Source organism: Protopterus annectens, chromosome 8.part0, assembly GCF_019279795.1.
Source record: "Protopterus annectens isolate FY-2018-M chromosome 8.part0, PAN1.0, whole genome shotgun sequence".
NCBI classification, from domain to species: Eukaryota; Metazoa; Chordata; order Ceratodontiformes; family Protopteridae; genus Protopterus; species Protopterus annectens.
Genome location: NC_056741.1, coordinates 405523066 through 405548471, shown reverse-complemented (window position 1 = coordinate 405548471; position 25406 = coordinate 405523066). Strand labels below are relative to the sequence as shown.

Genomic DNA, 25406 nt, shown 5'->3' with positions numbered 1-25406 from the left:
TTTTTTTTTGGAAAGGGAAAAAGGAGAAACAGAAGGCCTTATCCAATGTTCTCTCTGGAACATTACCTGTCATCATTAGTAAAGTAAATACCACCTCAGGTCTCACCTGAAAAGAGGCTACCATTCTACTGGGGCTAACCCGGTCAACAAAAAATAAATAAAATAATGTGGATCAAATGGGAAAAATGTGAACAAAAACTAGAAAGTTCTTAAGACAGTTAAAACATGTTACATTATGCTTACAAAATGTTCTTTTGATGAATTAAACTGATTTAGTATTACTTATCAAGAATATTAGTTAACGAAGAGGATTATGATTGGGTCACCATAATTTAATGGATTATTATGTATTCCAGACATGGATGTCAAGAAATTCATTGAGAGCTTCTCTCTCAAGGTGACTCATGGCATCCATATCGAGAGCAATATTTTTTTATTATTATGATCAGAGATTCGACCATAATTCTTTGTAGTGCATGGAAATTTATCTTTCCCATATACTACTAGTTAGTGAAAATTTGAATAAAAATAAATAAAAAACATGATGGGTTGTACCAGTTTTGAAAGCTGGTAAAACAGTGGGAAAGTAATTAACTTCTTCCGCATTCCCAGTGTAAGTGAATCAGTTTTAATCAAAGTACACGGTCGTACTTAAGCATACAGTGGGCAGAAACGACAGTTAAAACAAAGCAGTTTCAGGCCACGCTGCTGCTATAGTCTGGTCAGCACAGTCTGTTTTAGTGCAGACTCTATGTTAACAGTGCCAGTGGGGTGCTTAGCAATCCTCTAAGCGTTGTTAAAGGTCGGGTCTCGCTCTGTAGTAACGCATAACCAGGATTTTATTTAACCGTTTTTAGCATACTCACGGTGTTCACGCACTACTAAATTATTAAAAATTAATCTGTGACAAACCCTTTAAATGTAGGACTGCAAGGATCATGTGATTTTTAAGAGTCAGGAGGAGGACATAATGTCCATACTTTTACTTCACACATCTGAGAGGTATGGATGACAAAACTTCCTCATAATAAGGTATACTGAAAAGTGTGATATAAAAACAGCTATTTTAGCCTCCATGATCATTTCTAAGGGTGGTGTAAAAACAGCTATTTAGCGTCCATGACCATTTGTTTATTCCCAGTTCTTGAAGGATTGTCAGCACTACGATTAAAGCTAAATGCAATGATGCATAAAATGCTTTGGCAAAACCTGTGCGGTATGCATCTTAACACGACTACATAAGCCTTTTCATTTACAGCCCCGCCTCACTATTACCACACTCTTACGCAATGTGAATAGACAAGCGCAGCTCCATAAACTCATAAAACGCACAAGTGAGTCCATGTGTCACGCCCAGTAAGCCTATAGTAAACTAATAAGGCTTTACTCAAAACAGTAGTCGCTTCATTCAGCACGCACAAAACAACGTGCAGCTCCTTAATAAGAAACCTTAGCTTCCACCCCAACGCCCTTCCCTTCTTCAACCAATACAGCTCTGATCCGCACGCTGAGAACCGCGTGCTCAGGCGGGCCCTGCCAGTTGCTACATCAACCCAATAAGCGAAAGCCTCAGTTTTTATTGGTACAGTCACTGTAACAGTAGAGGGTACAACCCCTTTTACACAAAAACATGTCTGCGCGAGCCAATGAGGAATCACCACCCCTGGGCAGTGGCAATGGCACGTGTGTGGAAAGCACGTGTTTGTATGTTGCTTTCAATGAGCTGGTGTGCGGAGTAATAAATAAACTAGTGAAGGGAAGAAGGAGAAGGTCTGACTGATGCGAAGAACAGGTTGTATATTTTGTAGCGGACAAAAATACAGTTTAGCTACATTTTGGATGACGCTCCATATCCATATTTTGTTGTGCTTATCTTCATAATTTAGAGCGACGTTATTCGTAGATACTTTAGGACGGACAGTCTGTGTAGTTTGACATCTGAGGGAGATACGAAACTAGTTAAGGACTACAGGTAAGGACAAACATAAACATTAAATATATAAAAAAATCGCTCATTATAAAAATTAAATGTCTAAAATATCTGTCAGCAGCTGTCTGACTGCATACCATTAAGGTGTTTACGTAAAGTGGACATTTTGTATATTACATTCCTTTTATGTAAATAGTCGTTTTTTCAACTCTATGTAATCTGTTAACTTGTTACATTATCTAAGGTGGAGGTTTGTCTTGTATTTTGATTACATTGTGTGGAAATTGAATTCTGTGAAATTGTTTAATTTGTGGAACTGGTCGAATTTTTGTATACCTAGTTGTGCAGTGTTCACTTTTCTAAGAAGAGCTTCACGTCTGTGTGCGGCAGTGGCTTGGATCAGTTCATGTCCTGTGTTGATTATTTATTGCTGTTGCTGATCTTGTGGGCTGGAGGGGTCGGTATTTTCTTGCCACGCTGATTGCACACGGCTTTTATTTGTCAGAGGTGACTACCACAGTTCAGGCGGTAGGGAAAGTACAGACAGTGTTGGGTTGTGTGTTGTAGTAGCCTGGCGTTTCATTTTTGTGAGTAAAAGGTGGTCGCATGTACAAAGCAAATTAAGTTAGCCTTTAAATGTTATTTTACTGTACCCACAAACCTGCAGCTGAAGGGGACCCCACTTAGAAACGGAAATACAAATTATTGTAGTTGATTGGGGACACCTGACCATACCTCTCAGCTCTACAGATTTTTGCCTCATATTTTTGGTCCGTTTTTCATAAAATTGTCGTTTTTGGCTAATTAGTGGCAAATCATTAAGACTGAAATTAGAACAGACATTTATGTTTCAGACTTCATACCCATCAGAAAATTCATGCTAATGCAGAACCTGTTTATTCTATCAACTTTCTAACTTTGCAAGGACAGTATTTAAAAAAAATGTACCCATTTTTTTCCACTTTTATTTATGGCTTTGTCCAGATTTCTTGCTATAAGAGGTTGAGGTATGCACCTGACTTGGATACACCACGCCGTTGTAAAAGTCACGTAGGTTGCGTGACGATGTTATTCTCAAAGCAGTTAAGGTAGTGCTAGGTGTTATAAAACGTTACCATTTTTTGTGTGGGCTGCATCATACGGTCTTACAGCACGTTTAATAATAGTTTGGTCCATAAGGTCTTGATTGAAGCACTTAAACGTACACTGGTATACATAGTGTAATTTCCCTGCATACCTCTCAACTGTATACATTTTCGCAGAATGTCCAGATTTTGGTCCGTTTTTCTTAAAATTGTGGTTAGTGGCAAATTATTAAAGATTTGAAAATAATGACATACATATGAGTTTCATACCTCATATCCTTAAGAAAATTTATATTAATGCAAACCTGTTATTCTGTCAACTTTCTGATTTTGTAAGAGCAATATTTAAAAAAACGCCCCGTTTTTGGGCCTTTGTAACGTAACACTTTATGTATGGCTTTGTCCAGATTTCGTGCTCTAAGAGGTTGAAAGGTACGCTTCCCTGTCGCGAGCTGCTAGTTTGGTTTTGTATTAGAACATTACCCGACCAGATGCGCAGTAGCAAGGACCGCCCAAACCCCACCCACTACTGTATGTTTCCCTGTAATTGCCAGTTTTACTGTGAATAAACATGAGTTACCCAACGTCACCAAATAGAATATGGAAAACTGTAGTTGAATGTACCCGTTGCTGCAACTGTGCGTCATCTATTCTATATAACAACATACACCTAAACTATTTGTAGTCATCTGTGCAGGAACGCCCATGGCAGATCTCTTTACTTGTATTGTTTTAATTATTACTGTTTCTTAGCTGTTTGACATTCAGTATTTATTTGCGGTGCCACTCCCTATATGACCAAGAATTTTCAATGTCATTCTGTTGGTCTGCAGAGATGTATTTTTTAAAATGTGATTTATTTTTTATTTGTAAAGTCTGACTGCATTTATTTCGGGGACAGTGGATTGCGGTAACTAAGATAAGAGAGGTATAAACATGGAACCGTAACGTTTAAAGTACAGTTCCAGTTGTTAACATTGACACATACCTCTCAATCTTTTAACGCCCAAAATCTGAACTAAGCCTAATAGACTGGGGGGACAAACTACCAAACACAGGAAGAGAATTTAAGTACTGCGTTTATAAACTTAGAAAGTTGCTAGCTTTACAAGTTTTATGTTAGCATACGTTTCAAAATAATGCAAACTGTGAAACTAAAATGTGTGTCATTATTTACTGACTTCCATGTTCAGTAAGAAAGGTGAGCAGGGTGCAGTGGGGCTTGCCCCCTGCAAAAGCAATTTAAAGCATAACATTAGGATGGGGTTGTAAAGTACTGTGTACATACTGATCAAGTCACTTAATTCTTTGAACCATCTGTTGTCCCTTGGACCTTTTCAAGTAGTTACAGACAATACCACAGTGATGTGGTACTTCAGCAAGCAAGGGAACCAGGTTGTACCCTTTTGCAGACTAGTCTTGTTAGCTTGGGATGTAACTTCACAGCACAGTCTCATTCTACAGTAATCCTGCATTCTGTCAGAGCACAGTTGTGTGCCAGACAAGCTGAGCAGAACCAAGGCAGACCCTCACAAATAGAAACTGAATCAGAGGTATTCCAAGGTCTGTGGGGAGTTCCTCAAGTAGACCCTTTTCCTTTTGTCTGAACAAACAACTGGCAACATTCTGTTCCAGGACTCCATGCAGGAAGACATGGGGAAACAGATGCCTTTTCTTTTCTTTGGACAGGAATGTTCCTGTGTGCCTTTCTGCTAATATCCAGAGTACTTGGTAAGATCCAGAAGAAATCTGCCAGTTTCATTGTGGTGGCTCCATTCTGGTCCAGGCAACCGTGGTTCTCCCTTCTTTTGGAAATGCCCAGGGGGAATTGCCAAAAGCTTACTCACACAATGGATCTAGTCACACAAAAACAGGGAGGGGTGTTTGATACACCCCAACATCAGTCATCTTCAATTGACTGCTATAGGTTCTTAATTCCTTTTAAGCATCTGTTTTTTATGTTGTGCTTCAAGTACTAACAGAGGCAAGGAAGCTTGGCATTAGAAAATAACATATTAGCAAATGGAAAAGGTTTTCCACATATATAACCAGCACCCATTCAGGGCTTGTTGTTTTCTAGTTTTACAATATTTATGTGAGTTATTATCCTGTAGCCTTTCTCCTCTGTCAAGGTTCATTTCTCAGCCATTTTAGCTTGTCTGCCCATCCTCTTTCAAGATATTCTTATGTCAGAATGTTCGTGAAAGAGGTTTTGCATAAGAGGCCTCCAAGTAAACTGGTGGCCCCATCTTGGGATCTTAATTTTGTGTTCGAGAAGCAAACATTTGCTCCATTTGAACCAGCTAATCTGGCTGTCTTGAGGTTTTTAATATGGAAAACATTTTTACTGATTTTTCTGACCTGTGCAAGAAGGATATGTGAGTTGCAGGCTCTTATGGTGAGTCAACCTTAACTCGTTTTCCTTAGGAACACGATTTCTTTGAGAACTAATCCTTCTTTTATGCCTTAAGTAATATCTGAATTTACTTAATTCAAGCCTTCCACCATCTCTCTGTTTTCTTTCTTGCTCCTAAATTTGAGGGAGAAAGAATACTGCATACCTTGGATAACCACAGACAACTCTGGTAGTATGTTGGAAAAACTAAATCTTTCAGATCTTTAAGTTAGTTGTTCATTTCTTGTGAAAGCAAGAAGGTACAACCTGTGTCAAGACAGGCTATTTCTAAGTGGTTGTCTAAGGCTATTATATTTATTTTACTCACCATGACAAATCTATTCCAGGTAGGGTCAAGGCCTACTGTGCCAGGGCCTTGGCTCCATGTATGATTTTTTGGAAAGGGTTGTATTCTGTAAGTATTCTAGAAACTGCTCCTTGGTTCTCTATACATATTTTTACAGAGCAGGATAAGCTTGATTCCTTCCCTAGGTCTAGATCACGCTTTGCTAGGAGCATTCTCCAGGGGCTTCTGCACTCTTCTGCTTCCTCCTGTCATATATAGTTAGCTGTGATAATCTACACATATAGCTGAGGTTACTGCAACAGTGATTGTACAGTTATGTACGGTCGAATTTTCATAACAGTATATGTTCAAATGATAGCTGCTGCCTCCCTCCATCCACTTTGTTTCCTGGTGTATTTTTTATACCAGGATTTGGGCATTTATTTTTTGTTACTCTTAGCAATGGCCTTTTAGGGCTCAGCTTCCCTCTCTCTGTTGGCAGGAAAGCTCTGAAGGGCTTTGTGGCTAAATTTGTCTTTAGTCTGCCCCACTTGAGCTGCTAGACAGTTTGGGTGCATGGAAGGTGCCCTTAAGGTTTCAAAGCTATCTAGCTGTTATATCCTTGGCAGGATAGCTAAGGCTACTGAAGCAGTGATCATTCAAATGTCTACTGTTAGCGTAAGTTCAGCTTACACAACTGTACTTTCCCTTCCTGTATTGGAAAGCAGGTTCCTGAAAAAAAAAAACTATTTAGATGTATTATTGTCACTTTCCTATTGCTGTTATGTAAGGGGGGATAAAAGCTCAGTGTCAGATTGAGTCTTTATAATGGCTTTGTATTGTTAGAAAGATGCAGGGCTATTTTTCTTCAAGTCTGAAGTGTGGGATCCTGCAAAAACATTAAAAAAAAGAAAAAGTTTCATTCCATTTTGCATTTCCATATTGGTTAGCAGTAGCATATCTCTCAGCTATTCCAGTTAATGAGTAATGCCATACTTTAGAGTTTCATACTTTCAGTCGTTCAGAAAATCCATGGTGTTGATACAAAATGTGTGACTTTAAGTTAAAAGATTTAAAAATATAACAAACTGAAGTTCCTCACAGATTAACAATTTATTGAGCGCTTTCCGCTGTACAGTATTGCAGATTTTTTTCAGAATAGATCTACTAACGCATCTATGCTTAAAATATAACACATCCAGGTATCATCCCTAAAACTAATTAAATTAATCCGTAAAGTAATGTGAACAAATTGCCAGTTGTAGCTGATCTGCTTTCTTTCTGAGAGCAGAGCCAACACTAACATTTTGTTTGGAGTAGGACCTATACTAGTACTAAGGCTAGTCTGTCATATTAGTTCTTTATTTAGTAATTGGCTTTCCCAATTGCCACCCCTTACAATTCTCTTAAGAATAAAGAAAGAAAGAAAAATATAGATATCTTGGAAGGTAGTAAATATGTATAATGGTAGAATGAATAAATGTGGACATTGTAGGCAGTGTAGATTTTTGCATAATGGTCCACATATCACATAGCTGATTTCCCACAAGTTTTAGCATGCAGTGGTAATTTTTTTAACTGATGGAGCTGTTTATGTAGCAACCTGCACTCCGTGTACTGCATTCTATTTGCAAGGTATAAAAAAAAATGAAGAATTAGTTATACAAAATTCTGTTTAATATAGGAATTTAAAAAGTTTACTGTTTTCTCATATTGCTTTATTTATTGGAGAAATAGAGAAGGAATTGGGGATTGATGTTTGTTATTGTTTAGTTTATAACCAGTGATTCCTGGGATGAATTTACTTAGTCTCATCCATTTGTCTAATTTAAATATTAATTGGTAATGTTTTACACTCCATGTAATATATAGGGGAAGGTTTTTCCGTATGTGAAGAAGGTACTGAGTCTTGAATTTATTCATGAATCAGGACTTTTGGTGCAAAACTAGGTGTTTGGAATGATTATTAACCAAGGAGTTTTTCTTTTCAAGGAAAATATAGTAACCTAGAGAAGGTTTTTGATATTGATCAGAAGGTAAGGCACAGATCACCTTGCAGACAATAAGGAAAGGTTTTAGTCTAAGTGCAGTAAATTAAATCTTGCATTCTTTAGGCTATAGAACTGTAGGGTCTTTCTAGCTGGGAGAGCTGTAATGCTGACCAATGGGGCATTTGTATTTTTATGATGGGGTTAGTAAGGCCAGAAAAAGAGGAATTAGAACAGTTTGGGATCTGGGCAAGAACTCCTTGACAGATGAGATGAGAGTGGCATAAGGATTTTCTGACAGTACGGAAATTGTGGTGATCTAAGGAAGCTCATGTATGCTATGTTCTTAAATCGTGGATCATTGTGTCATTTGTAAGGTGACTTCTGTTTATGCGTTGTGCAGGAGCACTAGGTTTTACCAAAGTTTTACTGTATTACGTTAAGTTAAGGACGAGACTGGGATTAGAGCAACAGTACCAGTTGTAGTATTAGTGAATCTGAAGGTGGGAGTTCAGGATGAAACCTGGGTTGCCGTTGTCTGCAAATTTAGTTAGCTAAAGGTTATCAGCATTTGCCTTCACTTCAGAGAAATAAATTACAAAGAGTTGAGGGTTTAGATGAGAACCTTGAGGAATGCCACTAGGACAGCGCATTGGTGCAGTGGTTTGCATTGTCCCCTCACAGCAAGGTTCTCAGGTTCGATTCTCGGCTGGGGTGCCTTCTGTGCAGAGTCTGCACATCCTCCCTGCATTTGTGTGGGCTTCTTCCAGGTGCTCTGGTTTCCTCCCACATTACAAAGACATGCATCTGGAGCATTTCTCCCCAGGCCTTCACTGAAAACTGGCTCATTCCAAGTCGGACTTTCCCAGTGAACAAATGTTAAATAAATAGTTACATTTTGCTTCTTAGAGAGACTTTTTAGTCTGATAATGTGTTGTGTTTGTAACCAGTTAGCAATCCAGTGAGCTGCAAAGGTGCTGGTTGTTTAGCTAGGGTAACTTTTGTATGATGTCAGAGTGGGAAACAGTATCAGTTTCCAAGTCCATTGGGGACAATAAACCCTTCCTGTGGGGTTTTGGTGATTTGTAAAGCTGACAAGATTAGTAACACCATATCTACACTTGACAAAGCCAACCTGTGAGGGTTCTAGAGTCTACAAATCTCCTGTGCCCTTATTTGTGTACTAATTCATTCCGTGACTTGATAGATGAGGCTAGTGAGAACGTTAGGCGATGTGAATTTACCTAGGTTAGTGGAGGAGCTGCTCTTATGGGGGAGAACTAGTCTGGCTTTCTCTTTCTTCATTTACCTATCCTGTATTTAGAGTTTGTACAAAGATATTTAGGAGATGTTTGCCACTGTTGCCCACTGTGTGCTCAGTATGAAGCCCAGCAGCAATGGGTGAGTAAGCTGCTAGCTGTCTGTTGCCCAGATTGAGTTACCTGTGATAGTTCTGTTGAGCAAAAGCTGAACATAAAAACAGTCAACGTGCCAAACACGAACTACGGATTGCTACACTCATCATAGGCTCACTGACAGGACACAGCTTGGAAGTGGATGACATGATGTTAAAGGAAGGTGGACATCCTCTGTATCCGGAAAATTAGCTGGAAGGGCAATTCAGCAAAGCCATTTGGCTTGGTATTCAGAGTCTACTACTCAAAAGGAGGACGGACGAGGAAATAGTGAGGAAGTTGTGGTGAGGGGAAGGCTTCAGAATACATTAAGGGATGTCATTAGAATTAGTGACAAACCCATGGCAACTGACTCCAGTGTAGGTAGGGATAGATCAGTATTCATAGTTTCAATATATGCCCCACAGCAGGGTTGAGATAGTGATGAAAAGAGTGCATTCAGGCAGCAGTTGTAGGACCTACTAGATAAAGCAGGATAATGTGAGTTGGTGGTTATAATGGGGGACCTGAATGTACTTATCGGGACAGACAGAATAGGATATGAGGACTGCCTGGGTCCACGTGAGTGGGGCATCAGTAATAAAGGAGATCTAGACTTATGTCTGGTAAATTACCTGATTGTGGCCAACACATGGTTTCACATACAAGAGTATCCAACATCCAACTCACTTCTACAGCAGCACAAACAAAATAAATCCAAAGAGAGTACAGGCAGGATGGAGTGGGTGGAGAAGAGTGTCAGGAGTGATTTGTGACAGATGAGTACCAGTAAGAGTGAAAGGGAAGGTCTACAAGAGGATAGTAAGACCAGCTATGTTATATGGGTTGGAGACAGTGGCATTGACAAAAAGGCAGGAGTCGGAGCTGGACGTGGCAGAGTTAAAGATGTTAAGATTTGCACTGGGTGTGACAAGGGTGGACAGGATTAGGAACAAGTATATTTGAGGGTCCGCCCAGGTTGGAAGGTTTGGAAACAAAGCCAGAGAGGCAAGATTACGTTGGTTTGGACATGTGCTGAGGAGGGATGCAGAGTATATTGGGAAAAAGATAAGGATGAAGCTGCCAGGTAACAGGAAAAGAGGAAGGCCTAAGATGAGGTTTATGGATGTGGTGAGAGAGGACATGCATGTGGTTGATGTGACGGAACAAGATGCAGAGGACAGGAAGAAATGGAAACAGATGATCCGCTGTGGCGACCCCTAATCTGAGCAGCCGAAAGAAGAATTTTGTATCCCAAGAAGATTTGAAAGTGTCTTAAAATGTTCCACAACAATGCAGTGACCCTTTATGGTTTTGTCATGAATAAAATAATACATCTGAAAATAGAGCTAGCTTTTCCTAACTACCATACCAATTATATCCTTAAAGTTCTGAATCCCTTATTTATTTTGCCAGTGGTTCTAAATGTAATGCAAACAACAAAGGGGAAAGCAGACAACCCTGCCTGGTTTCTCTACTCAAGCAGAAGTTATCAGAGAGGACCCCACCCACTTTAGTTTCTGCCTCCGATCTCTCATATATATTCCTAATCAACTTTATAATTGTATCAAGGAAAGCAAATGCTTCTGTTGCCCTACTCATGAAGTCCCAGACTACTCTGTCATATGCTTTCTCTGCATCAAGACCTACCAATGACACTGCTATTTTCTTACATTCTACATCAGTGTTCTGCTAATATTGTCAAATGTTTACCTCCCCTCCACAAAACCACACTGATCCATATCTATCAATTTTGGTATCACTTTTGCCATTCTTTTAGTCATTATAGACATAAACACTTTATAATCATGGTTTAGTATTGAAATTGGCCTGTATGAAGCTGGATCCGATGGATCCTTACCCTCTTTAGGTATTACTGTTACCACCACCTTCTTCCAGGATGCTGGTACTTCTCCTCCTCTTAAAATACTGTTAAACAAATCTTCCAGATTTTTATCAGTTTTTTTTCCCTCCTAGCTTTCAAACTTCCACAGGAATATCCTCTATTCCTGGGGACTTTCCTGTAGATTGGTAAAACATAGCCATTTTTATTTCATCTCTTCCTGTCCTAACAGTAATTCAACCTCATCTACCTCTAACCTTGGCATTTTTAATTCTTTCATAAACATTTCCATTTGTACCTTTTTGTGATTTCTATATTTCTCTGCTTTTTACAAACTTTCATAAAATTTACGAAGTATTTCTAATACTTCTACAGGATCTCATTTTCTTCCTTGTTATATACTCCTTAAGCTTGGTGATAGCCCTTTCCACTTTCTATTGCCTTGAGTGGTTGTACAAACAGTTTTTGTGCTCTAGAATTATCAAAAAACAGTTGCTTAACAGCAGTCTTTCTAAACTCATGCATATTAGCGAGGTAATCCCTTCTTTTCTATTCCCCCTATTTTGCAGTACTTTAACATTTGCCAATCCCTCTAAATAATTCTTGTTACTTCTTAACCATAGCTCCCTTTTCTTTATTTCCACCCTAGTTTTAAACTCCACTTTAATTTTATCCCACTCCATAGCTGTATTGTCAGAAAAAGTGTCTATCTTCTCTAGTAGCTCCTGAATTAATTCCAAAACCCATTCCTTAAATTCCTCTCTTTTCAACCGATAGGTGGGAAAAAGCCAGTGTCTCATTTTTATTTCATTACCTTGCATAAGACCTTCAATTAAACAAACACACATGTTCCTGTGAGATATAAATTCTGTCTAGCCTAGCCCAGGTTTTGTATCTTGGAGAATAATATGTAAATTCACTCCAGTCTCCTAATACTAAATTTGCATCTTCCACGCCAAACATTTTCATAAATTTCTTCAAAAATCTCCCCTCCTTTGTTATATTTTCCCTTCTAGACCCTCCAGACACATCTTCATTATCTCATACCAAATTCCAGTTCCCACCTGTAAGTAATATTCCTTGCTGAAAGCTAACAATTTCTCCCAGAATTTTCTTAAGCTCCATTATAGCAGTTTTAGGTGGAATGTGAATGCATGCCAGTACAATTCTCTTCCGTTGCCAGTAGCCCCTTGGTGCTATATATCTTTCCTTATCTTTTTTTCCTCTTCTGTCACTATTGGAGCTCCCCTTGCAATTAATATAATTACTCCGCTTTTCCTTTGCCCCAGATATTCCGCTGAATGACCACCCTGAAAACCTTTATCAAATTCACATGTTCACATGTTCAGTTCTTTCCAAGTGTGTCTCCTGTAGCATAACTATTTGCACTCTACATTTTTTTAATATAGTTTACTACTCTTTCTTTTTTATTTTTATCTGTAATGCCATTCAGATTGAAAGACATTACGGAAAGTATCATTTTCTTATAGAATTATTATTACCACCTTTTATGTATAACTGCTTTTTTGTTAAATGCCTAGTTCTAACTTTTATGTTACATGCATTTACTGTTTGGCACGTTGGTATTTTATACAGTTGTTTCTTGTCATTATCCATTTGAGCCTATGCCACATCTTACATAACGTTTTTTGAAATCCCTCAAACAGAACACCCCCCCCCCAAAAAAAAAAAATAAAACCTATTAACTTAATAATAGTACACAAAACTATGTACAGCTTCAAATATTGAAGTTTTTGCTTCCTAATAAGAACAAAAGTTCTAAGTTGATAGCCACACAGATAGGCTAGAGTTAACCAAAAAGAAAGGTTAGTCATGCTAAGATGTATGGAACAGCCTGTGCTTTTAGTTAAGTGCTATTTCATTTTGCCTATCTGTATAGCTCTCCCAGCTGAGAAAACACTTGAATGCTTTCAGTAAACACTTTCTTCAAGCCATTTCTCTTTATCAGATTGTCTAATATTGACATGCAAACCGGACACAAAACTGCAGGGTACCTTGTTTACCAGAAAAAAAAGCCTTATAATATTCAGTGTTATTTTTCATTCACATGCTTCGTAATAAACTTGTTACTGGATAACACCTAGGGTCTTAACTCAGTATTCAAATATCTATTGTTATGGTAAATTTATTTACGTAAATGTACTTTCTCTTGATCACTATTTTCCATGCAGTATGAGTGTTGGTTGATGTAGTTGGTCATTTAAGTGCCCAGTTTCTATTTTCACTGTTATTTACAGGTCTTCACGGATATAATTTTTGTGATTCAAAAAAAATCTGGTTGTTGGCGACACTTCTCTGTGACACACTCCATTTGTAGGTGTTGAGACCCCAACCATTTGTGTTTTAATGTGTGATTTACTAGAAAGAAAATTGTACAGCAGGAGTGTTTTACATGTACAAAGATGATGATTTTGCTTGCTGTGTATCCAGATAAGCACCAGCTTTAGGTTTGTAGTTTCTTAAGCACATTTACCTTTTTGTTTTGAAAAAATTGTTGAAGACTTTATTCCCAGTGACTGCTTTTTGGTGAGTTCTCTTTGTTTTTGCTGGATGGGCATTTTACATCTTTATTTCCTGTAGGATGTGTGGAGAGTCATAGGTATTGTCTTCTGTTATGTAATGTTATCTCTTTTTCTGGAACTTTCAGACTGTTAATTTGGAGTTGATGTTTGTCTGCATAAATAAGTTTTCATTTTTGCCAGTCAGAGTTTTGGAATATGTTCTTCCACTTTTTATGGTACTGTTATACATTTTATAGTATTCCTAAGGTATTTTTTAACTATTGATATATATTGTTTTGTTAGTTACACCATGCATGGCTGAAGGTGCATTATAGTTTTGCAAGTGGAGAGAGGTTCAACATCTAGGTTTTACTAACCATCTAAAAAATATTAAAGTTGTAATGAAAAATGTTTTTTTTTTTTTATTGAAAAAAATATGCAGGTTTGGGCTTGCTCACATGTTTTTATGTTCGTTTTATTACAGTAATTTAACCTTCAGGCTGTGCTTTCTTAGAGGTATGTAGTAGAATGTCTTTGAGCAGGTATGTTTGTCTGATACTTGACAACCATTTTCCTTTCAGAAGCCTCCCATCTGAAGGCATGGAGTATTCCAAAAGCTTGTCATCTTACTGTTCTTCCTCCTCATTCAGCGGCACCAGTAGCTACATTGTTGAAGACATCAGCGACAGTGATGATGATGATGACTTGGATTATCTCTTAACTGAAAGTGAAGAAGAAGTAGAAACAAACTCTGAAGAATCAGCTAATGATTTGTTGCAAAATAATGGGACACAGCTTTTCTCTACATCTGTAACTACAGAGTTAAAGTCCAACCCGCTTAGTTTAGGCAAGAAGTGTAGGACTGCAGAGCCCAATGTTCCAGCCTATGTTCAGCCTCCTATGTACAATGTTTGTCATCAGAAGTACATGGGAAAAATCCAAGACTCTCGGGCAAAAGCTACAGATGTTGCTGTGAGCAGACTGAACACTTTTTCTACACGAGCTTTAAGCAATGGAGTCAAAAGAAAGCGAGAAGAAAGCAGCACAAACAAAGTACAGAGTCTAGAAGAAGTAACCCGAGTCAAAACAAAGGGAGACCTGATATTTGCAGAAAAGGTTTGTCAAATAAGTTTGTATAGTTCTCTGTAAGTTTAAATATGCATGGTTTGTATATTCAACTTGAAATGTGAGACTGACTGCAGATTGTGCAACAGGATTGTTTGCATTTTTAATATGCTTCATGTTTTTGTAACTTAGTTTAATTTCTTTTATCATTTAAAAATGAGTGATCCTAGCTAGAGTCAGGATATATAAGTTAAGTGTTGATGATTACGATGACTATAGCTGTCACGTGTCATCACTGCTTACTTGTAGTAATTGGAGAGACGTATTCAGTTTCTCATGTTCCAGTACTGAAAGAACAACATGTGGGGGGACCCACATTCGTGAGATACTAGTCATCGGGTGTGACATTAAACCAAGGCACCATCTGTTCGACTTAGTGATAGTTCAAGTGGCTAAACAGTCCCACTGCATTTGTTGGTGAAGTTAACCTTTGTTTTTGAGACCTGGCCAGATTTCCCAGAGCATCACTTTGTGTCTGCACTATGTAGAAGTGCTAACGTATAGTAGAACATAACAGGTCAGTAGTAAATGTATGTACAATGCATTTGATCATCTTTGTTTTTAATGCAAGTGGGTAGAGGCCATAGCTCTTTTAAATAAAAATAATTATGTTATTTTAAAAGTTTGAACCCTCCCTGAACACACCTTTGGTTTCATGGAAAAAAATAATACAATGATTTAGTTGATAGCAAGAGCAATGTCTAAAAACACGGTAGCTGAATTTGACATTTTATAAGTTTTACTGTAAAATGTAGCTAGTCAGCAAAGGAAAATATTGTTTTTAACATAATGCCTTAACTAATCTTCTTTCTGCAAGAAATAACCCGTTCCTAACAAACGTAATGCTGCAGATCTTCAGGTGATCTATTTACTTAGTACAGGATTTAATGGAGTAGCAAGACTTCCTGAGACATTCTCCCATAGAGCTTCAGGCGAGAATGATATTCCTTGGAGCTGGTAAAAGCACAAACTCCACAAACTAATGGAAAAACAATAAACAGGCTGCCAGCAACGAAGAACTCACTTTATTACAGAATTAGATTAAGCGCTTTTGTCTACAAATGTCAGAGACTTCATCAGAATAAACAAAATTCACACCAACACTCCTTTTATACACAGAAACACTCTCCTTTTTCCCCCCAATCATGTGACCAGTTAATTAATTGATAAAAAAAAAATGTTAACAAATTACACCCACTTTAAAACTATGTTCTAGAATTGTAAAAACACCACAAGTCTCACTCACAGCCCATCAATTCAGTTAATGTCCACACAACTTACAGCATTAAATGTTTTTTTAAAACTAAAAAAAATAGTACGCACTTTTTTATAACATGGACATAGCTTTCAACCTTAGGGCACGCTGATAGAAATAACGTCAAGACCCAGGAATTCAGATGCTTGGCGCCTTAATTGCTTTTTTATGTCTTTGAATTCCAAAAAGATGTCAGAAGGTCCACCCCTAGCTCCCAGGTCCACATGATCAATAATACTAAATTTAAAAGTGTGGGACTTATTCTTTCTAACATGCTTACACAGGGCATTGTTTTCATATTTTTTCTTGATACTGTATGTATGTTGATAGATTCTCTCCCTAAAACTCCTAATGGTCTTGCCAATGTAAAATCCTTCACATGACTGACACTTCACAATGTAAACTACTCCTTTTGTACCATAATGATATTTACATGTGAAAATAATTACATCTTATTAATAAATTAATTTTAATTTTTTGATTCAGGTCAGTGATCAAGGGCCAGTTTATTTAGGTAATATATGTAGAAAACCCAGTATTTTCAACCCACCGTTACAGCCGGTGGTTCAGTTGTTGGAAAAGTTATGTGAACTAGATATTAGAAAGCTTTTCCAGTCTTGCAACAATCAATTTTGTAACCCGAGTTAAGAAGAAACATTACTTATGGCTATTAGAAGGAACTCTCGTGTGAGGGTTATGAAGCCAGACAAGGGTGGGCACCTTGTGGTGATGAACACTGACGATTATGTCAATAAGATGTTGACCTTGCTGTATTCTGACACATATGAAAAAGTGTCTGTTAATGAGATGAACATAGTCTACAGGCGAATTGATATGTTGTTAGACGATTTGTTAATTAACAGGCAATTAGAGGAAAGGGAACACTATTTTCTATCTGTTCCACACCCAAGGACCCCCACCATATTCTGTATTCCAAAGATTCATAAAAATATTCAAGATTCCCCAGTAGTAGAAGCTAAGTCATCAAAAAATTTCCCATTAGCTACATATGTTGATTTTCATGTGAAGGACTTAGTTCAGAACCAACCTTTTATTTTAAAAGATTCATGGGACTTTTTATCTAGAGTGACTAATGACCTCTATGATGAAAATTTGATCTTTGTAACTATAGATATCAAGGATCTGTTTTAGGTGATCCCACACGAGACAGGTCTAGATTGGTTCTTTGGTTTTTTGAGTCAATTTTCTGACATGAATCAAACTCGTTCCTTAACTCAGATTTTTGATGGAATGTATTCTTGAAAACAATTATATATTTTTTTGAACAACAGTTATTTAAGCAAAGAATGAGGATGGCCATGAGGGCAGCATGTGCCCCCATATTTGCTAATACTGTGGTTGCGTACTGGGAGAAGATAGTAGTGTTTCCTTTAGAATTTTCAGTCCATTAGAATCTTATCGTAGATCCCTGGATATTATCAGTTTTTGGAATAACACAAAAGAAAAGTTGGAAGAATTTTTTGAATTCCTTAGTAAATCTACTGGGTTTCTTGAGTTTTCTATGAACTCTGATTTAGAAACCATCAATTTTTTGGACTAGGATTACCAAGGACAGGATGATGATGGGATTTGTTTCAATATTATTTAGGAAGCCCACTTATTCCAACAACCTCTTGCATTTTGACAGCTGGCACCCCCTACACCAAAAGAAATCTTTGGTGAAGGGACAGTATGTCATACTGCACGGATGGTTAGTAGCGCTCAACTATTTGAAATGGAATGTGAAAGGCTGAAAGAAATGTTGTGGGGTAGGGGTTATCCTAATGAGTTTGTCAACAATACAGTTTGAAATTAGAAACAAAAGGAAGCAGGGAATTTTTATCTCTTTGTTAGGAACTATAAACAGTGCACCTGTGAAGAATGGGAATCGGATGAGGGAGAAACCTACTTTGTACAATAAAGCCACGGTGTTGCCCTACAATTTACATTTTGAGCAAATTAGAACGGTCATCAATAGACACTGGAATATATTTGTGGTCAACCAGGAAAATTACAAAAAGGTGGGGGGAGAGACCCACTATAGTTTACAGGAAGGGCATGTGTCTTAAAACTTTTATAGAAAGGCCGATAGTTGAACACGTTGTAGGTGGCATGGTGAAATGTGGGCATTATGGGCAGTGTAAATTTATAATGGAGAGTACCAGTATTAGGGTGAACCAGGAGGTCAACATTAAGTTCACATGTAAATATCAATGTGGTACAAAAGGAGTAGTTTATATTGCGAAGTATCAGTCGTGAAGGATTTTACATTGGCAAGACCATTAGGAGTTTTAAGGAGAGAATCTATCCACATACATACAGTATCAAGAAAAATGATGAAAACAATGCCCTGTGTAAGCACGTTAGAAAGAATGTGTCCCACACTTTTTTAAGTTTAGTATTATTGATCATGTAGACCATGGAGAGTGGGACTTGTGGTGTTTTTACAATTCTAGAATGTAGTTTTAAAGTGGATGTTATCTTGTGAAAAATGTATCGATTAATTAACTGGTCACATGATTGGGGAAAAAGGGGAGTGTTTTTGTGTATAAAAGGAATGTTGGTGTGCATTTTGTTTATTCTGATGAAGTCTCAGACATTTGTAGACGAAAGCATTTAATCTAATCCTGTAATAAAGTGAGTTCTTCGTTGCTGGCATCCTGTTTCCTGTTTTCCTTATAGCTGTCATACAAGAGCTGGATCACTCTAGTTGGCAGTCTTATAAACTGCTGTATTTCATGCATCTTTTTTATGTTCGTGAATTGAATAAGTGAATCGTTTTTAACCAAGAGCATGCTGTACGGTTAAGAATTTTGTTTAGGAGGTTGAGCCATGCAGGTTGCGATTTGATATGTTTCTAAAGTGTATTATTTGAGATGATTTTTGTCTTTATGCATATATTGTAATTGTGCATTGTCTGCCACTTTCATCCAGTGTGCTGTTCCTCTGCATGTCTTTGCCAACAGATAGTCCCTAAAGTAGCAGTTTATAAAATAACAAGGTTGTCACTGTTTTTTTCAAAAAAATGCTAAGGCAGTCTGTTTTTTGTTGGTTTAGAACAAGTCTTGTGCTGCCTTCTTTGTAAATGTTACCTTCACTTCATTGCTCTTATAACTGCTTGCTGCCACACTGATGGCCTGTTTTGAGTGACACAGATTATTTGCAGCAGTACCAATAAAGACAGTCCATAAGGATCAGTCATCTAAAAGCTGGCTTTCCTTTTGCTGTTTTGCCAAGTGGCCCTTTTTACTGCAAAATGTGAAAGTTGCTGATGGGAAAATGGTGTTAGACTCTGATTTGCTAATGTGTTTTTGGAGGGGGAGAGGAGGAGTAAAAACTGCAGAGTACTAGCAGGCTGTATGGTACCCATATGTAATAAACTGCTGAACCACACCTCTGCAGAATTTTCTGCCTTGGGTCTTACCACTGGATTGATGGTGGCAGAGAGAGCAGCATGCCTCACAGGGTATATGGGGGTTCCCTGAAAGAGAGAGCTAAGGCCTACCTGGTCAGCACTCCCTAACAGAAAAAAAATTGAAGGGAAAAAAAAAGATTCTTTTTGTTTCCCTCTTGCAGTGCAAAGAGCTTCGGGTCTTTATCAGACCTCTGATGGGGCTTCTCAATGGACTGAAGACGGGGCGATACGAGAAAGGTAAACTTCCTCTAATTTCCAGTGTCATCCCTCCCAAACTCAATGCATTTTTTGCCATACTTGAATTAATTATTTCAAATGTAATAGTGAACTGTGCAAAAATAGTTTGTTAGGCTGCATTGTGTAGCTTTTTTAAAAAGTTCAAATGTTGCATTCAGGTTAAAAAGCTGCATTAAGCTTTATGTTTTAAAAGCTTTTTGTTTGTGCGGACCACTAGTGGTAGCATTATGTCATTATTACAATTAATGTTGTTTGATTTATTATGTAGTCATTGTTAGTTGTCTATGGTACAAGCATACATTTTACTAGCAGGGACATTTTTCAGAATCCTTATGTTTTGCATGCCCCATGGTCATCACCACCCTGCAGATCTTGCCTACTGCTGAGGCATGACTAGCATTGCTACCTGGGCTTGTGAGTAGCACCGTATTCATTCTTGTGATGCACTCCCCAAAAGTAGTGAGCATGCACTTTTTCACTATCCTCATAACTGTTGTGCAAGTTTAGCTTTTTCTGCAGTATTTCACACACCCCCCCCACTTTAAAGGTAGTTGAAAACTACTTCTGTGGTTTGTTGGCAGGAACAAAGTTGAGGGACTCATCCTTTACCAGGGTGGAACTGCTGCCAGTGGTAGCAACTTCAGCCGTTGGGTTTCCATGTTCTTTTCTACTTAACTAGTTTTATTTTTTATGTGTGTGTTGAGGAGGGGGGTATCATGCCTTTATAGTTTGAGTTTGAAGTTGCATGATGGATGTTCTTTTTAGTCGGCACACCATCTTGGTTCAGGTGGAATTTTTAGTAAGCACATCATCTTGGCCAGCAGAAGATCCTGATATGAAGTTGTTCTCATGAGACATGAGTATTGCTACAACACACTTTATCGCCTTCTTTTTTGTTGAGAGAATTGCTTATTTATGTGTTGATGTAATGATCTTGTTCTTGTGATGCTGGGAGTGGGATTCCTTGGTGACTTTTGTTCATTCAGCAGTGCACTTATTTGTTTTCAAGGTCTCAGTAGCTTCCAGCAGAGCGTTGCAATGGACAGAATTCATAGGATCGTGGGAGTTCTACAGAGGCCAGCGATGGGGTAGAGTATATATATATTCTTTTCTTACTGCATGCCCTTCCCTGAAAGTCAAACTCATTTAAATGCCTTTTTTTTTTTTTTCATTTATATTGTTTGGTTTAATGGTTTAATTTTCATTTTTTCCCACTAAGTTTGAAGCTTAGCATTGAGTCTCCTGCATGGTAAACTGGAAATGTTCTTCGTATTGATCACTGTTGCAATAGAATAAAGCCGTATGGGTTATATCCTGCAAGGATATAACAGCTGCCCAGAGTCTAAAGCTTCAGGGCACATTCTTCCCATGAAAACTGTTAAACTTCTCCTCAACCTGAGCTGACCAGAATGATAGGTTTGGGCACCAAACCCTTCAGAGCTTTCCTGTCGCTGAGGAGTACACTGTTCTGAGGAGCGATGGTCGGCTTGTGCTGTTCCTTTGCTGGACACAAGTTCCCTTTGGGGAAAAAAAACCTTCCTATTTAAAAAAAAAAATGTTTCTTGACAACACTTTCCTGTTATGGAAAGTAATTTTAAAACTAGGAGTTTGTTTTTAATGGACTGTCACAAGACTGTATAGGCCTTTTAAAACACAGTGCTCTTTTTATACCTTGTCAGTTTAACAATTGTTTAAAGTATTTAAAAAAAAAAAAAAAACATTCCTTCTGTGGAGAAGCGGAGTTCATTTTGCTTTTTTGGGGTTGGCATAGTGTTTTAAAGTCATTTTTGCTATGTTTTTTGTGGAAAAAACTTTTAAAGACTTTAAAAATGTTTTACCAACTCTTGATTGTTTTTCAGGAAAGAGACATCCTTTTCGGTTACAGCATGTAACCATCTGTTGGTCTCATGGTCGGTCCTTCTTCCAGCTGCAAAAAGAAAAATTAAGTAAACAGCCTTTGCACCACAGCAGGTTATTAATTTCCCTCTGCCACAGGTGGGTGACTCTGCTGTGGCCATTTGTTGTACCTCAGACCTGTCATCTTTTATCCAGGATAGCACCTACAACCACTATGGACTGGGTGTTGGCCACGTCCTGTGCAGCTGTTGGGGTCCCCTCAGTTGGCAGGGAGAGACACTCTTGCCATCCCTGGAAGAGAGAATAGGGAATGCTTCACTGTTTTATCTGAATTTTGTGCCCATCTGTGGGGAAACTGCTGCTGCTACCTTTAATATCACAGTTGGCCCCATTTTTCTTGTCAAAAAGAAATTGAAAACTAAATGCGTATCTACTCCTCAAATTTCCTTGGACAGGAGTAACTTTCTGAGCCTAGCTCAGGGTTCAATTCAGACTACTGATGCTTTTTAAGGTAGTTTATAATAAAAGAAAGATAAATACTTATTTTCTTAAAGAGGTCCAAGATTCTGAATCTGGACAGGAGGGTACAGGGTTTTCTCTTCAGATTTCTGATTCAGACTCAGAGCAGAGTTCAGTTTTTGATTCTCCGCATGGGGGGGGGGGTGTCTTTCTGTCAGACTACAGTGGTTATAAAAAGTGTACACACTCCTGTTAAAATGCCAGGTTTTTGTGATATAAAAAATGAGACCACAATAAATACTTTCAAGACTTCCCACCTTTAATGTGACTTATAACCTATACAATTCAATGGGAAAACAAACAAATCTATTAGGGGAAAAAATATAAAAAATAAAAAACATACAATAAGCTGGTTGCATAAGTATGCACACCCTTCAACTAATACTTTGTTGAAGCACCTTTTGATTTAATTACAGCATTCAGTCTTCTTGGGTAGGAGTCTGTCAGCATGCCACACCTTGACTTGGCAATATTTGCCAACTCTTCCGTGTAAAAGTGCTCCAAATCTGTGCGAGGGCATCTCTTGTGCACAGCCCTCTTCAGGTCACCCCACATAGGTTCATAGGTTCATAGGTTCATACTAGGCTATCTGCCCTAGGGCATTTATAAGCCTAGCCAGAGTGTGTTTGGCTTTCGCCACCCATTTTAAATTAATTTTGCTATGCCTTTTTTTGAGGTTAGTATACTGTGCCTCGGTCTAACAGTGACACAAGTGATAGCCGGGGTAAACCTATGATCTCCCATCCACTCATCAAGATTCCTCTTGAAGAGAGTCAATGTGGGACTCTGCCTAACCTGGACTGGGATTTTATTCCAGAGTGAAGGGAGCCTCTGGGTTATGAATCTGTCCCTCCAGCATGTCCTATTAGGTCTGCGCTCTGGCTGGGACATTCCAAAACTTTAATTTTCTTCTGGTGAAGCCATTCATTTGTTGATTTGGATGTATGCTTGGGGTCATTGTTGTGTAGAAAGGTGAAATTCCTCTTCATCTTCAGCTTTCTAGCAGATGCCTGAAGGTTTTGGGCCAAAAGTGACTGGTATTTGGAACTGTTCATAATTCCCTCCACCTTGACTAAAGCCCCAGTTCCAGCTAAAGAAAAGCAACCCCAAAGCATGACACTGCCACAACCATGCTTCACCATGGGGATGGTGCTCTTTTGGTGATGCAAAGTGTTTTTGCGCCACATGTACCTTTTGGAATTGTGGCCAGAAAGTTCAACATTGGTCTCATCAGACCATAACACATTTTCCCACATGCCTTTGGGAGACTTGATGTATTGTTTTGCAAATTTTAGCTGGGCCTGGATGTTTTTCTGTGTAGGAAAAGGCTTCCGTCTTGCAACCCTATCCCATAGTCCAGACATATGGAGAATACGGGAGATTGTTGTCACGTAGTACACAACCAGTACTTGCCAGAAATTCCTGCAGCACTCCAAACACCATTATCGTTCATCTGTCTGAATGCCCTTTGCTGTGATGAATACCTAGCTGTTAGATCAGTGACCCATTGGGGTCCTTTTTTCTTTTTACATTTGGTCTTGTTTTCTTTTGATTACTTGGAGTTCATGTAATCCAAGAAGGGAAAGTGTCAGTTTGGGAAGCTTGTTCCCCATAACCTCGCCAAGGCTTTCAGCACCATCTCCCATTCTGGAGTTATAGCTAAATTCACTAAACTAGATATAAATCCCTACGTCACAAGATGAGTTGCCAACTGGCTCACTGACAGAACCCACACTGTAAAAGTTGCACACTCCAAATCTGACCTCAAACCAGTGACAAGTGGAGTACCACAGGGTTCAGTCCTGGGACCACTCCTGTTTGGTATCTACTTCTCTGAAGTACAGGCTAACACAAAAGGCCTCTGGCTAACGAAGTTACCAGATGACTGACTGCAAACTAGGAGCTATAGTCGAGTCCCCAAATGATGTGGAAATCCTACAGAAGGGCCTCGCTGAGACAGATGCCTGGTGTCAGAGCCATGGCCTCAAGCTCAATGCCAAAAAGTGTACTGTCATCCCCTTTGGTAAAAACTCTGTACCCATGAACTACTACATAGATAGCAGTCTACTTAAAACACCGAATGTGTGATAAGAGACCTTGGGGACCCAGGTGGACAGTAGTTTCTCCTTTGATAGTCACATCACCACAGTAGTCAGGAAGTCGTTCTACGTGGCACACCTCATCATAAAAGGGTTCTCATTCAGAAAAAAAGAGGTCATTGTTCCCCTCTACTCGACACTGATAGACCCATTATAGAGTACAGTGCCCCTTTTAGAATGTACCTCACAAGACATCTGCAGCAGCTGGAAAGGTCACAGAAGTACCTCACAAAGAGGATTACTGGCCTCAAACAGATGCCCTACACTAACCATCTCAAAAAACTCCAGCTTTACTCCGTAGCATATCGCCTACTCTGAGGTGATCTCTGTCTAACATATAAAGCTGTGTCAAACCCAGAGCTGTTGGGACATGCTACACCTAAAGAAATCCCATTTCCTCCGAGCTACACGCTCTAGGGACCTAAACCTTGTCATCATAATAAACAGGACACGCTGGAGGGATAGATTCCTGTCCCAGAGACTTCCCATACTCTGGAAAGGGCTACCCATCTATGTCAAACAAAGTTCTTCATTAGCACTCTTCAAGAAAAATCTTGAGTGGATGGGAAATAAGAAATACAACCCGGGGATCACTTTTGTGTCTCTTCTCGACAGTGGCACAGGAAAATAACTTTCTTGGGTGGCGTAAGCCAGGGAACCTTGTTGGCTAAGCTTACGTAGGCCCTCAGGCTGATAGCCTAGTACCTACCTATGAACCTATATGGATAATCACGAACAGTGTCTTTCTTGTTTGGGTGCTTCCCACGACCATACCCCCTGTAGTATTTGTAAGGTGTTTCTGCCTGAGACTCTTAGAAACTGTCTGTCTTCCCTGGCCATCTATCTAGAGAACCAGAGGCTTAAACAGTTAGCCCAGGATAGCATGCCAGAATCAATTAACCCTGAGATACTTCCATTAAGTAAGAAGAAAGCCAAGAAATCTCAGCCAGATTCTTTGGCTGTCCATCTTCCACCAGGCATCTCTCTAGTAGCGGATGATAGTTCTGTAGGCCATCTGGTGTCGACTTTGGATTCCTCTGCCACAGGCCAATTGGAGGATGGCATGAATCCTTCCCTTCACACGTCCTCTGAGGCTCTGCTGGCATCTGCAGTGGATGTCAAAGGGGAACTACTGTTTATTATCTTGGAGGGCCGTAGAGGGATTCCGCAGATTCTGGCCAGGGGAGAGGTTCCAGGTACTCTTACTCAATTCCTGTCAGGGTTCAGAACCTCCATTGTTTGTTAGGGCTGATGTCATTACCAAAAAAAAAACAAAAAACATAAACATAAGAACTAAATGTTCTCTACGTCCTAAGGACCCTCAAAAGGAATGACAAGAGTTAATGGCCCCGAAACCTCTCTAGAGGGTTTCTATCCCTACTCCCCATTGGGACCTCTTCCAAAAGACCTAGGGAATCTGATTCCTTGGATGAGGATTCAGAGTCTGATGTCTTGG

General features: G+C 38.9%; 1 protein-coding gene across 1 annotated transcript in view; it reads left to right on the top strand.

Moving 5' to 3' along the window:
• Window positions 1-25406, top strand: part of CIART (circadian associated repressor of transcription) — a 112772-nt gene that overhangs the window by 31536 nt on the left and 55830 nt on the right. Inside the window, exons 2-5 of the mRNA XM_044079203.1 lie at window positions 1887-1972; window positions 14094-14559; window positions 19400-19475; window positions 20485-20563. Of these exons, the coding sequence (XP_043935138.1) occupies window positions 1887-1972; window positions 14094-14559; window positions 19400-19475; window positions 20485-20563 (707 nt within the window). The remainder of the gene's footprint in view (window positions 1-1886; window positions 1973-14093; window positions 14560-19399; window positions 19476-20484; window positions 20564-25406) is intronic.